The following is a 13,176-nucleotide window of genomic DNA, read 5'->3' as shown; positions in this document are numbered from 1 at the left end:
ACTGTATATAACAATAATTTTGAGATTTTTGTACTGCAACTAGAAAAGAAACCTATTCTATTGATTTATGTCAGAAATAAAGTTGAGATTTTCACTGCTAACTCAAAACATACTACCTAAGGGATTCCATAACAGTTCATAAAATGTCTTTGTTTTTAAAAGGTATGGTCTGTGGTATGTATTTTCTACAAAGAAATAGAAGAACACATGTAGCATCAGAAGTGTGTACTTTAAGAAACTCTGGAATGTGAAATCCACAAATCCAAATAAAGCAGGTGGTATAATTTGGGAGGGAGGACTGAATTTAAGTTTAATGACATTACCAGGTTATCCTACCAGACTAATTCTCACTCACTGCATGACTTCAATGAAGCTCTCAGTCCTCATGCTGATTTCGATTTAGTTGAAGTGCTATTTGATGCATTTCATCTGGAGTTTTATTCACTTCAAACTACACTTCATTTAACCAGGCTGCTGCTGTACTCATTTGTTTTTCTACTTTATTACTCACAAATTGGTGTTGCTTAGTTTAGATAAATTGTTGGACTAAGTTCATTTTATAAAGTTTTTTATTTCATTAATAAATGAGCCATAGAAAGAGATCACATCACAGGAAAAAAGTGAGAAAACCATCAAAATACACTACACCACAGTACTACTGTGTTGGTCTAACAATATCTTCTAAGAAATGCCGACAGTTTGCTATTTTAAGGCAGGACCATTCCCCTGCCTCCACTCCCCAAAACTACAGCTCTTTCCAGATGGACATGCATGGTCATACAATGCATTTTTAAAAGAGAGAGACAAAGAACGTGAGAGAGGCAGATGACACGAGAGAATCCAAGGATGCACCAGAGAGAGAATGCAAGGGCAGGACCAGGAACACGAGAGTGAGTGAGGGCAAGTGTCAAAAAGTGCACAAGGAAAAGCACAAGAAACCAAGTGTGAGTGAGCATGAGATGGAGCACAGCAAGCACAAGCACACTCATGAGAAAGCAGCAGCACTTGAATACCATGAACTTGCCATATGATAGATTTATTTAAAAATTCATCCCTAAAGTTTTGGGTTTTTTTTGATTTTGCACAACTAAACATGGGGTTTACAATATAAGTAAAGAAATTTAAGTTTGCCATTCAACACTGATTTATTCATGCAGTTTGCTAACCAGGATTACTAACCAGAGCTTAGTGTTAGATGTCAGATAATGTAAGGAAAGGCTGTCAGTTGTAAAGTCCTGAAGTACTCTGATTAGTGCTGATTATAGGGTATCCTGAAAACACTTTTTTTAGCAAAATGGTACAGCACAACAAGCAACTAACTTGAAGCCATTAATACTTTTGTAAACTATTGATAGAAAATATGACAAAGTCAGTTAGGCTGCTACCACCTGGTGGTGTGCTGATAACGCTAAAACCTATTTACATTTAACATGGTATTGCAGCTTTTGAGAGAAAAGTTAGTATATTCTTTACATGGCACTAAGAACAATCATAGAAGTAGACCTTTTTTTGTACAATCCATTAAGGTTTCACAAGCAAATGTACCTTACAAATTAGGTATTCAACACCATGTTTGAAGCCGAAGTATTTAACCATTAACACATTTTCCATTATCCTGTCACCTTATGTAAAAATTTTTTTGCACGGATTAAGTCAAAGTAGTATTAAAGACAGCTACTGCCCAAAATGAGGGACAAAGAAAATTAATATCTTGTCCGAAATATTTCCAAAATGGATTTTCCTGAAAATAGTTTTTATAAATGCAACCTAGCAATATAAACTATTACACTAAACTATTACACACTTATCATCACAAGATCTGAATTGTAGAAATAAATTTAAATACTGAATTTCCACTGCATTTAAGGCTAAAAAAATCATATACCACATTTCATAATAAAGTACAGAATTGTTTTCAGAAATAAAAGATTTGTTTTTAACATCTGAACTACTACAAACATTTTAAATATCTCATCACAGTGTTGAAACACTTCCAGCTGTAATGAGAAACAAATAAAAGTGTAGTAGAAACACTGTAGGTTTGTGATGCTTGGGGGTTTTATCCCCTAATTTGTTGCCTTTTTTTTTTGGTTGAGTTTAAAAAAGAAAAAGCTGACCTATTCAGTTAAAACATGAAGCTTGCCATCAGTATGTAACTTCAGCTTTCATATCAACTCAGGAAAGAATGGCACTGGTTCCAGAAATCTCCCAAGGTCTAGCAAAACGCCATTTACCACAGGGCTTCTGTAACACAGAACGTGCAGAGTTGGAAGGGACCCACAAGGACCATGGACCTCAAGTGAGTGGACCGTATAAGGATTGAACCCGTGACCTTGGTGTCATTAGCAGCACGCTCCAGTTCTCTCAGCCAAACAAGGGTCTACAATGTTCACTGACAGCCTTCCTTACAAAGAAACCTAGGAACAATAACAGATGTAACAGCAGAATATGACAGAGAAGACAGAGAAGTTTGGGGATATACACAAAGCTTGGCCTTTTTAAATCCCTCATTAAAAATGCAAACGTAATTGTGCACATGATTAAACACACTGTACAGGCTTAATGCTCACCAATATTTGGGGAACTTGATCAGCTTGCCATAAACAGCAGTACTGAATGAGGGGATAACTGGAACAGGGATGCAGTACAATCCTTTACTGTCCAAAGAAGTCAATGCTGCTTGAAAACCAAATATCTGGAACAAATTCAGTTGGTCAAATGGTATGTTATCACATGATTAGATTACTTTCAAGATACTTCATAACATAATACATGTATTTTTACATATACTTGGAAAATATTAAATAAATTGTGTATTATTTTTAGATAAATCCTTTTTCCCAAACATAAATATAGCTACAAATATCTAACTCAAATAATGCCCTAGAAATACATGAAAAAATATTTTCTTTACTAAGTGTTAACTATGGTCTGCTGAATTTAAAAGAATGCTGAATTACAATTTTTCAATTCAAATACTTTCTATCTTTTAAACTTGCAGATTACATACTGCCTTTCATACAAAGTAAAATCACTTTGAGTAATTATAGCAACACTGTATAAGAGCATGGTATTTAAGGAAATTAGAAGCTTCCCTTCAAAGCTTTTTTTCTTAATAAGTGTCTGGCTAAAGAAAGATTGATCACGAGAATTCTTTATGATTTTTCCCCATTCAATATGGCAAACAAACTGCTGAAGTTGTCTTTTAACATGCTGTACCACTATTCACAAGAACAGAACAATCCAGCCACTATTAAAGCTAGCAAACAAACCCTTTAAAGCTGATGTCCAAATTTTGCTACTGAAAAATTTTCTGAAGATAAAAAAATCCTCTCAAACTGAAAAAAAAATACAGATCAATATAGAATTGCAGTATTGCAATTATAATTGCAATTAATTCTGAAACACAGCTTCTTGTATGCAGATAATTAAGATTTAAATAATTAAGTTCTTAATAAAATAGAGTATCATGGAAGTGAATAGATAACTGAGAAATTGACTAAAATTAAGAGTAGTAGTATTAAACATTTATATTTTAGTAGCACCCAAAAGATTTCAAACTTCCTAAGCACATCCTAAAAGTCTGGAAAGGCCTATTTTAAAACTTCTCCTCAGAGCAGATGGCAACTGAACCATCTCAAAATAGTTTTCCATATCTTAAGCTTCCCCCAGCCTCACAATAAGAGCTCCTCTCACATAAGGCATCTTTACCTGAGAACATTCCAAGATGTCTTCTTAAAATGAAAAACAATCAAATTGCTTTTTAAGTTTTTTGATTGCATATCCAATGTAATGGTTTTGCTCTATTACTACTACCAGTAGTGACTGGTTTTCCTCCTAACTTCCCATCCAGTTTGTAAGTGTATTTTGCAGCAATCTACAAATCATAGGAGCATTTATCTCAGATGAGGAAAAAGGTTTCTTTCTGAATAATTTTAACTCAATATTGTCACAAGGACCTTGGGGCTTCAGTTTGCAGTTTCCTCGTATGAAGTGCTTGGTGTATATATAACAAAACGCTTGGCTCAAGGCAGAAGCGGCAATCCCAAATAACAACGTTCTGTGAAAAGTGTTTACTCTGTGGCCTTTCAGATTAGCTGAAAACATTCTTACAGGAAACCTGCTAACACTTAGGATTAAGTAAACATCCTTTTCTCAGCACACATCTCAAGCCCCCATTTACCTTCAGGTAGCAGTGTGAGTAGCAGTAATGAAGCAGGTTGTCGGATGGCTGGCCGAGGCTGCTGACCACCTGCACCAGCTGCTCAGCGTACATCGGCACCGAGTGCTCCAGGTTCACTTTATCCACCAAAATTCGGATGGAAGGTAAAGGCCGCAGGGGCTGGAAACTTGCAGAGTTTAACAGTCCACTTAAGTTCTAGGGCAGGGAAGGAAAAAATGATGTAATAATTATACTACAGATGTATTATTTGTCATATCTGTATGTTCTTACCGAAACACGCAAGAAAATCTACATGAAATAAACTATTTATAGATACCATTATACTATAAATACTCAAATCTTTCCAAAATATTTTCTTTGAAGCCTAAATAACCAACTTTTTATCTGGAACTGTCTTGCAGGTGTCCAGGTGCTGGTGATGCAGGGGCAGCCTCTGTTGAGAGGACACCAGGGGCTGTCCTGGGCCAGGTTCAGCCCACTCCAGCCAGTGCTGCAACAGCCCCACCACAGGGCACAGCTGAGCTCCTCAGACAAGCTGGGGGCACCTCTGTGCAAAAAGATTCAAAAATGGGCAAAAATGCCACACAGGCTGCAAAGACTCAGAAAATAAGTGAGGAACAGCAACATGAAAAGCAAGATCAGAGAAGGAGGGGGAGGTAGTGGTGCCTCCAGGCACCAGAGCAGAGATTCTCTTGCAGCCCATGAAAGAGGCAACACAAAAGCAGACATGCACACTGCAGCCCATGGAGGTCCTCATGCTGGAGCAGGTGGATATGCCCTGAAGGGTACTGCAGCCTTGAGGAGAGCCTATGCTGGAGCAGATTTTCCCTCAAGGACTGCAGCCTGTCAGAAGGACTTGCACTGAGGCAGTACAGTGGGAGAATGAGGGAATGGCAAAGATCAGCTGTTACAGACTGACCCCAACTTGCATTCTCCATCCCCCTCTGTTTAGGGGTGCGAGGTAGAATAGTCAGGGAACAAAGGAGTGAATTTGAGTCTGAGGGAAAAAGGGCGTTAGGAGATACATGTTGTTTGGATTCTTAGCCAGAAGTGAAATTAATTGCCTCAAGTCAAGTTTGTTTTGCTCCCACTGGTAATCTCCCCCCTGACCTGTCCCATTCTCTCCTCCACTGCTCTGTTGAAGACAGGGAGTGAGAACAGCTGGGTAAGCATCTGGCAGCTGGCTAAGGTCAATCCAGTACAAGAATATGCAAAGTCAAAATATTTTGTCCTATAAAATCTTTGTTTACCTTTTTATCACTCCAAAGTACTATCACCACAATAATCTCATGCTCATCTAGCCTTTAAACTCTCATCTTTTATGTATTCACAGCCATGCCAGGTATCTCAGCAAAAGAAGATGCCATTCCATAGAAAATAAATACCACAATTTTAGACATCCAAGTCTATTTCTCATAGTATTCATTAAAATAGAGTACTGCATCCAGCACAGGCTGGACACAGGCATACTAGAAAAAGTTTGCTGGAAACAAAGTGGTTATGGGGTTGGAGCACATGAGCTCTGTTTTAGGAGAAACAGAGATAACTGAAGTCTTTCTGTCTGGAGAAGGCCAGAGAAGAATCCTACTGCTGTCTACTGCGACCTACTGGGAAGGTACAGAGAAGAGCGAGACAGAAGAGGTGCTAATTCAGCACTTGACAGAAAAATCCCGGGAGCAGCCTGCTCTTGCCTTGACCAGGATGTTGAACTACTGAAGAACACCTCCAAACAACTCTTCCAATCCAAATTACAGTACGAATCTAAAAATTTTATTAAATATGCATCAAAATAGCACAATAAGTTGACATAACTATGACTCCAAATCTAAAATTCAAAATCATTGTTTTAAATATTCTTGGCTTCATTCAAGAAATGTAAATTGAGACTCCAAGTAATGACTACATCAACCAAAAAAGTTGAAATTCACTGGAATTCAACTTCCTCACCTCAAAACTACAACAAGCACAGGACTCTTTTCCCATTAAAAAAATAACCATCTGCTCATGCCCATAAGGTGAAAAGTACCACAACCCACTGCACTACTCAGTGCAATGTTTAAAAAGTGCCAAAAAGGAAAAAAACCTCTCTGAGCAATGTGTCCCAGTGCTTCACCACCCTCTGAATAAAGAATTTCTTCTTAATATCTAAACTAAATCCAGTCTCTTTTAGTTTAAAACCATTGTCCCTTGTCCTGTCATTATTTACCTGTACAAAACCCTCTCTCTCCTTTATAGAAGCCCAAAAAAGTATTGGAAAGTATTTTTCCTATCCATACATGCCACCTTCAATTTCCAAGTCTAACTAGTCAGACAACACTCATTTTAGGTACCTGAAGTTAAGGCTCACAGGCACCAAACTAATCCAGAACTCAGTGATACATCCAGCACATGGAATAACAGGCCAGTAAGAAAATTTATATCCTATATCACATGCTGATACAAAAAACTGAATCATTATCTGTGCATACATACCTTTTCACCCATGATTATGGGCAGCAAGTGGTCTAATAAATTGAATTCTGCCACAGGGATTATAATTGTACACTTAAGAATAGTGAACGTTGTAAGTCTAGTGGGAATGTATTCCTCCAGTGATGCTACTTCTTCTGAGCTTGGCATAGTTCTACTTCCATCTATAATATCTACAATAAATGAAGATTATATGTTTCACTAAAATATATAAAGTGGTCCCTACAGTTGATGTTTCAGAAATTACTAGGGACTATCAAAAAATGCAAAGCTCCCCCCCTGCCCCTTCATAGTTAATAATATTATTCCACGGCGCTTCTACCTAAAGCTAAATGCAATACTAACTGGATTTTCCTTACTTGAAATATGTATTGGTCTCAGAAACTCATCTTAACAGACTACCATAACTTGTTTCCATACATTTCCAGCCTGTTTTACCATTATTTTGAACTAATAAAATATCAGTAGGAACATTTTCTTCTCTAAGACTCCAAAATTAAGCTAGAGTAGACAATGGAGCAAGCTATTTTAACTCATCATGAGGCTTGTGATTAAAACAAATGGTTTTCAAAGTGTCTGAAATTATCTCAGAAGTACATCCAACACTAATGAGGATATTGTGATTAATTTACCTTTATTTTACATGTTCTCTTTGGACTCATAAAAACTATTTGAAAGCTGCACCTTCAAAAGCACTAAATGTAGTCTGTCTTAATTCTGTATATTGGTGTATATGCAATAGGAGCAAACCTGGCTTAGTTTTGCTGTATGGCTCATACTCATGTTCCAGAGCACAAACTATCATTTTCATGATCCGGTGTATGGCACTGCTATCCAGTCGAAGATTGAGTGGACCCACAATGAGGCTTTTTGTAGACATCTCCTGAACACTTCCAAAATCTTCACTCTTTACTGAAGAAAGGTCTTGCTGATTCCCAGAAACTACAACAAGTTTTATAAAAAGTTACACAAGGCAATTTGACATATTAACATATTTTATCAGCTACTTCGGTTTCAAATCCTGTGATCAAAGACTAAATATACAGAAAAATATAACAATGCAAATATAACACACAAATATTCAATGACTGGTTTAACAGGTTTAAACAAAATTATTCCTGGTAAATGCAGAGCAAACAGGGCAAATTTCTGCCTTGCCTCCAAGCAGAGTACAACTTAGGAACCCTTCTATGAACTTTGTATTTCTTGAATCTGGGACTCTTTGGAAGTGTCTAAGCTTTTATGGCAGCTTAACCCCACGTGTCAATGACAGCCATGGTATTCAAAACTTTCTACAGCTTGTCACAAAGATATCCATCCCAAATAATCAAGGAAAAAGTGTGCTGCAAAGACATGATAAATCTGTCTTGAAAGGTTAGCCCTTGAAAGGTTAGCTGCCGTGACAAGGCTGGAAAAATCAGACTGACAGTAAGATACACCCTTCCTTGCATTCACATTTACCACCATTCACTGATGTATGGGCAGCAAGAAAGAAAATTTCTTTAATTATTATGTGTCAGACATTATCTTTAAGAGCCAACAGAGGCAAAACAGTAGTTTAGTAAAGCAGGGTAATAAGGTATACCAAAATCACACATTCAATGTCGAGAGGCTACTCATCAACTACCAAACAGCATGACCATTTCCCTAAACATACTTCATGGAAATTCTTCAGTTAAATCATGCAGATTTCAGAAGGTCACATATAACTTGTATAAATACAGCCCCATCCCTCTAACATACCTAGCTTGCAAAACTTCACTCTGATTTTTTTCCTAAGATCATCACTTTGACTGTTTTCATTGCTTTGACACAAGCACTAAACATTAAATATCTTGCTGACCATTACATGAATGAAGAGTCTAACTATCAAGATTAAATGGTTTCTGAGACTCCAGTAATGCAATGGAGCTGGTGAAGGGCCTGGAGCACAATATTTCTGAGGAACAACTGAGAGTGCTGGGGTTGTTTAGCCTGGAGAAAAAGAGCTAAGGGAAGACCTTATGGCTCACTAGATCTACCTGGAAGGAGGGTTTAGCAAGGGGAAGAGGTCAGTCTATTTTCCCAAGTAAGAAGCTACAGGATGAGAGGCCCCAAGTTGTACCAGGAGAGGTTTAGATTGGATATTAGGACAAAATTCTTCACTGAAATTGGCTACAGGCACTGGCATAATCTGTCAAGGGAAGCATTACAACCACAATCCCTGGAAGTGCTCATAAAACGTATGAATATGGCACTTGGGGACACAGTTTAGTGGTGAACATGGTAGTGTTGGGTTAACGGTTAGACTCAGTGACCCAAAGAGTTCTTTTCCAACCTTAACAATTCTATGATTTCTGGTTGCCCAAGAGGAACCCAGTCATTTACCCTTTCGTCTCTCTCCTTTACTGTACTCTTTTAACTGTACTCATTCCAAACAGTTTTTATATGGAGGGAAGTTGTGCTTGCTGGAAAAGGAAGCTAGGATAGTTTTTTTTTTCGTTCATGTTTAAATCATACTCCATAAAACACTGGAGGAAAAAGGTCCTCAAATAAACTGAGACTATGCCGAATTTGATGCACAGCTGGCCTAACACTCCGCAGGCCTTTACAGGCTTATACACTCAGCAGAAGAATTAACTTTATCCTTAAAAGCCTAACAGAAGTTGATGGTGAGAGCATATATAGCCTCTGCTTCCCTTGGTTTGTTGTTTTTCTTAGAAGAAAAAGAACAGTAAAAGAAAGATAAAAGGACAGAAGGATACCACCTTATAAAACCTACTCAAATCTTCAGCTGGAATTGAGTTACAATCTTTTGAATGACTCCTGAAAGAGATTTTTTTTAAAACCCAGCATACTGACTTCTGCATTTATTTTATAGGCAGTTAACATACATACTTTTATCCTTCCAATTCTACACAGTATCCAGTTCAGATGAACACTACCAAAAAGTGTAAAAAACCATACCGTCACATAAAAAATAATAAGGCCAAAAATAATAAGGCCAGAAGTAGTAACAGCTTGCTTTTTCAAAGATGAAAAATCAGTCTTGCTTGTATATATTGTATGTAAACGAATAATATAGCTAAGTGACAGAATTTATACAAACCACTTTCTGGAACAGTTCCAGTTAATTCACCTAAGCGCAAAGAGAATGGGGTAGAAAACCTATTGGTTCTACAGAAGCAGGTGATCACAGGTGACTTGAAACTTCACAGATGCATAAAGAAAACAAATTTTCAACCACTGAGTTTTCAAGCTCTCTGTAAATCATATGTCTAATTCTAAGCAACTAAAAATATCATAATGAGTGCTGCAGCATAATAAACTTGCCAGCAAAGTAGAGAGGTACACATTACAAACAAAAGGTAACTTCAACAGCACACCCTGGTAGGTCTGTAGGTCATGCAAATCAGTGATCAGGAAAACTGACATGTTTCTCTGAAACAGCTTCAGAGTAACTGTTCTGCACTGAAGTACAAAGCAAAAAAACAGAAAAATAAAGGAAGGGGAAGACAGACAAAATGTCAAAATAAGACTACTGTGCATGACTACCTTGCTTTCGTTTAAAATACTGAAACTGATTCCTGCACTTCTGTAAGTGACAGATGAAACTCCTGAGGGTTAATGTTATCCAGGAGGCACTTGTGGTTTAATCAGTAATCCTATGCTTCAGGAAAGGTTAAAGGTGCAAAGAATGTGTCAAACCAAAATTGCCTTGATAGATAAAAATCTTAGAATCACAGTAACTGCCTCCTATAACTTAAGTTGGGTTGATTTTTTTTTTTATGGTATGTGGTGTGCAGTAATCTTAACTAAAAACAGTTATACCAAAATCAGAAATAGTAAAATGCAAACTTTAAAAAAAAATTCAACACATTAAAAATGCAGATTTATATTGTTTTCGAAATCTTAAGATATTTATACCTTCATCTTAAATAAATACTTTACATCTATTTGTTTACATTCTATTTAACAACTATGCATTTAACCCACAATGTGGAAAAATTAACTAGAAAATAACTAGCAAAAAGCATCACATTTGCTTTTCTGAGGAACAAAACCATTTGAAAATTTAAGATTTTAAGTTCTTGGCTCTGGAGAAACAACAACCATTTAAACAACTTAAAAATTAATTCTTCTATTATTTTATGCAGCCAGGTTGCTGAAATTAAAGGAGTAATACTGAAATAAAAGCACACAGTAAGACTTGATGGAAAGCCAAGCAACATTTTGTGAGGTGGTTTCCTAGTGACTGACAGAAAACAAAAGCCAGGCCTTTGAGAAAGCATCCTGGAAGAAAAAAAAAGAGAAGCCAAGGAGGAAAAAATGTAGTCAGAAAATACAATAGTCTGGCACTGAGGAAAAGAAAAAAGTTCTTCTGAGTTCAGCAATTTCTGAAAAGGGTTAGTTAAAAGTCAGGAAGAGATAAGATCATAACATTCCTTATGCATTCAGAGAAACATGACAAAATACTCCACAAAATCAATTTCTCTTCATAATGCACATAGTCTGTGCATATTTAAATTTCTATACTAAGATTCAAAAAGGAGATAAGGCTTACTCGAGGTTTTCAACTGCTCTACATAGGAGTTCAATGGGCAATTAAACATTTATATTGTTATCAAAACCAGAAGTGGTCTGCAGTAGAAGTTTGACTCAATTGCACATTTTCAGAGCTTCACACCACACTTACGGTAGAGGAAAGCCTCAGTTAGGAAAGAACTAACATATTTAAATTTCCTGGTGTAAGCCTCTAGTGCTGAGGGAAATAGCATCATTTACTTGTTTTTGTAAATGCTTCATGATCCATCTCTAAGGGAACAGGAAGTTTCTTTCCTACTCCTTTTAGACTTAATGTCCAGAAAACAAAGCTGAAGATTAGGAGTTGTGATTTCTCTTACATAGAAACCGACACACACACACACACACACAAAAAGTTCGACTATGTAGCAAGGACAGACAAATGTTCAGCCACAAAATAGCAAGAAGTTCTCAACAGATATCCAGAGAAATAGTATTCACAATAACAAATACACATGGGGAAGAAAGTAATGTTAATTTTACAATAGGACTGTAGAACAGCAGCTGTAGACGATAGTGTTCTGAGGACTGAGGGAGAAATTATACCAGCATTAGTGGTAAGAATATCTGTGTAAAAATATAAACATATTACTTGTTGACAGATTAACTCCTTTGACCTAGCTTTTGTGACACTCACAAAATTAGATATATTTCATTAAAACCACTTCTCAGACTTAGCAAAGAATTGATAGGAATCACAAAAACTGTTTAGAATTAGCCAATATCTATGTGCACATGTTTTAGGCCAATATGTGCTCATCAGATTGTTTAGATACATATATTTAAAGACAATTCTTCACACTATCTTGCACCCTTGCATTTTTCTTCATAGAAGAAAAGCAACAGTTCTTTTCATCTTCTGTGCCAAGTATATGATCAATCTCATTCTTCAACCAGGGTTTCTCAAGATATTTTTTATGTGCAAAGTCAATACAACTTTAAAAAAAAAAAAAAAAAAAGACCCTGTACTTTATGAACTCCATCACTGCTACAAGATAATTACTTTCAGTATAGCAACTGGCTATAAAAAATATCATTAGCATTACTTATGCAGGAAAAGAAAAATAAAGGAAGAATACCAACAATCAACAGCTAACCAAAACAACTAACGTCTGAAAGACATCAATGAAGATGAAAGCATTTTAATGATGATCTTGATGGTAAATCTAAGGTAAGCTAGAGGACAGCTGGTCAAGGACCATCTGGGCATGAAAAGTCTTTGTTTCTATTATTTATCAGGGTAAACAAAGGGGGAAAAAGGTACCTTTGCCACTGGTGCTTTCCATTGTGTACAAATAATCCATGTAGAAAGCCCCAAACCTCTGCATTCCAGCTATCTCTGTGTATGTCTCCTACCAACAAAGCAAAGCAAACAAAGAAAATGTTGTATAAGGAAAGAATCTTGAGATTACCAACTGATAGACTGGTATTAGAGAGATATATTCATGTTTGGATTTGTGCATCAACACAGGGAAAGGCTTATCAAAGCAAAGGACAGAGGTAATCACTAAGAATTCACCTTGCTGATAGGTAATGTAACTTCCATTTAAGGCCACACAAATGCACATCCATAATTCCTGTGGACATGCTGACCGATTCATCAATAACAGCTAGCCAATTAGTACTTTTAATGAAGTAAATATTCCTCAGTTGACCTCTTGCATGCAACACATCAACCTATCTAAATACGCTGAAAGCTTCAGCTCATTCAAGTTGGCTTTGCTATTCAAGGAATATTGCGGTTTTATCTTTCAACAGTAGGAAACTTATCAAGACTTTATGCCAACATTGGGATTTATACATAATATAATACATCACACAGCAAATTTGCTTCCTCTCTTGCCGAAAGACAGACCAAGCATAGAGTAAAGCTTAAAACATACTATGGGAAGAGTTTGAAAATAAGTACTTGTGATTTTACTAATTTCATTTTTTCATGTGATTCTTCAGGTTACACTTCA

The 13,176-nt window shown here is 36.6% G+C and overlaps 1 protein-coding gene across 1 annotated transcript in view; it reads right to left on the bottom strand.

Moving 5' to 3' along the window:
• VPS13B (vacuolar protein sorting 13 homolog B) overlaps positions 1 to 13,176 on the bottom strand; it is a 429,788-nt gene that overhangs the window by 351,262 nt on the left and 65,350 nt on the right. The window contains exons 13-17 of the mRNA XM_066334019.1: positions 12,480 to 12,567; positions 7,403 to 7,594; positions 6,656 to 6,825; positions 4,184 to 4,378; positions 2,571 to 2,695 (exon numbers count right to left, since the gene is read on the bottom strand). Of these exons, the coding sequence (XP_066190116.1) occupies positions 2,571 to 2,695; positions 4,184 to 4,378; positions 6,656 to 6,825; positions 7,403 to 7,594; positions 12,480 to 12,567 (770 nt within the window). The remainder of the gene's footprint in view (positions 1 to 2,570; positions 2,696 to 4,183; positions 4,379 to 6,655; positions 6,826 to 7,402; positions 7,595 to 12,479; positions 12,568 to 13,176) is intronic.

Source organism: Sylvia atricapilla, chromosome 1 (genome assembly GCF_009819655.1).
Source record: "Sylvia atricapilla isolate bSylAtr1 chromosome 1, bSylAtr1.pri, whole genome shotgun sequence".
NCBI classification, from domain to species: domain Eukaryota; kingdom Metazoa; phylum Chordata; class Aves; order Passeriformes; family Sylviidae; genus Sylvia; species Sylvia atricapilla.
This window is presented reverse-complemented; position numbering and strand designations above follow the sequence as displayed.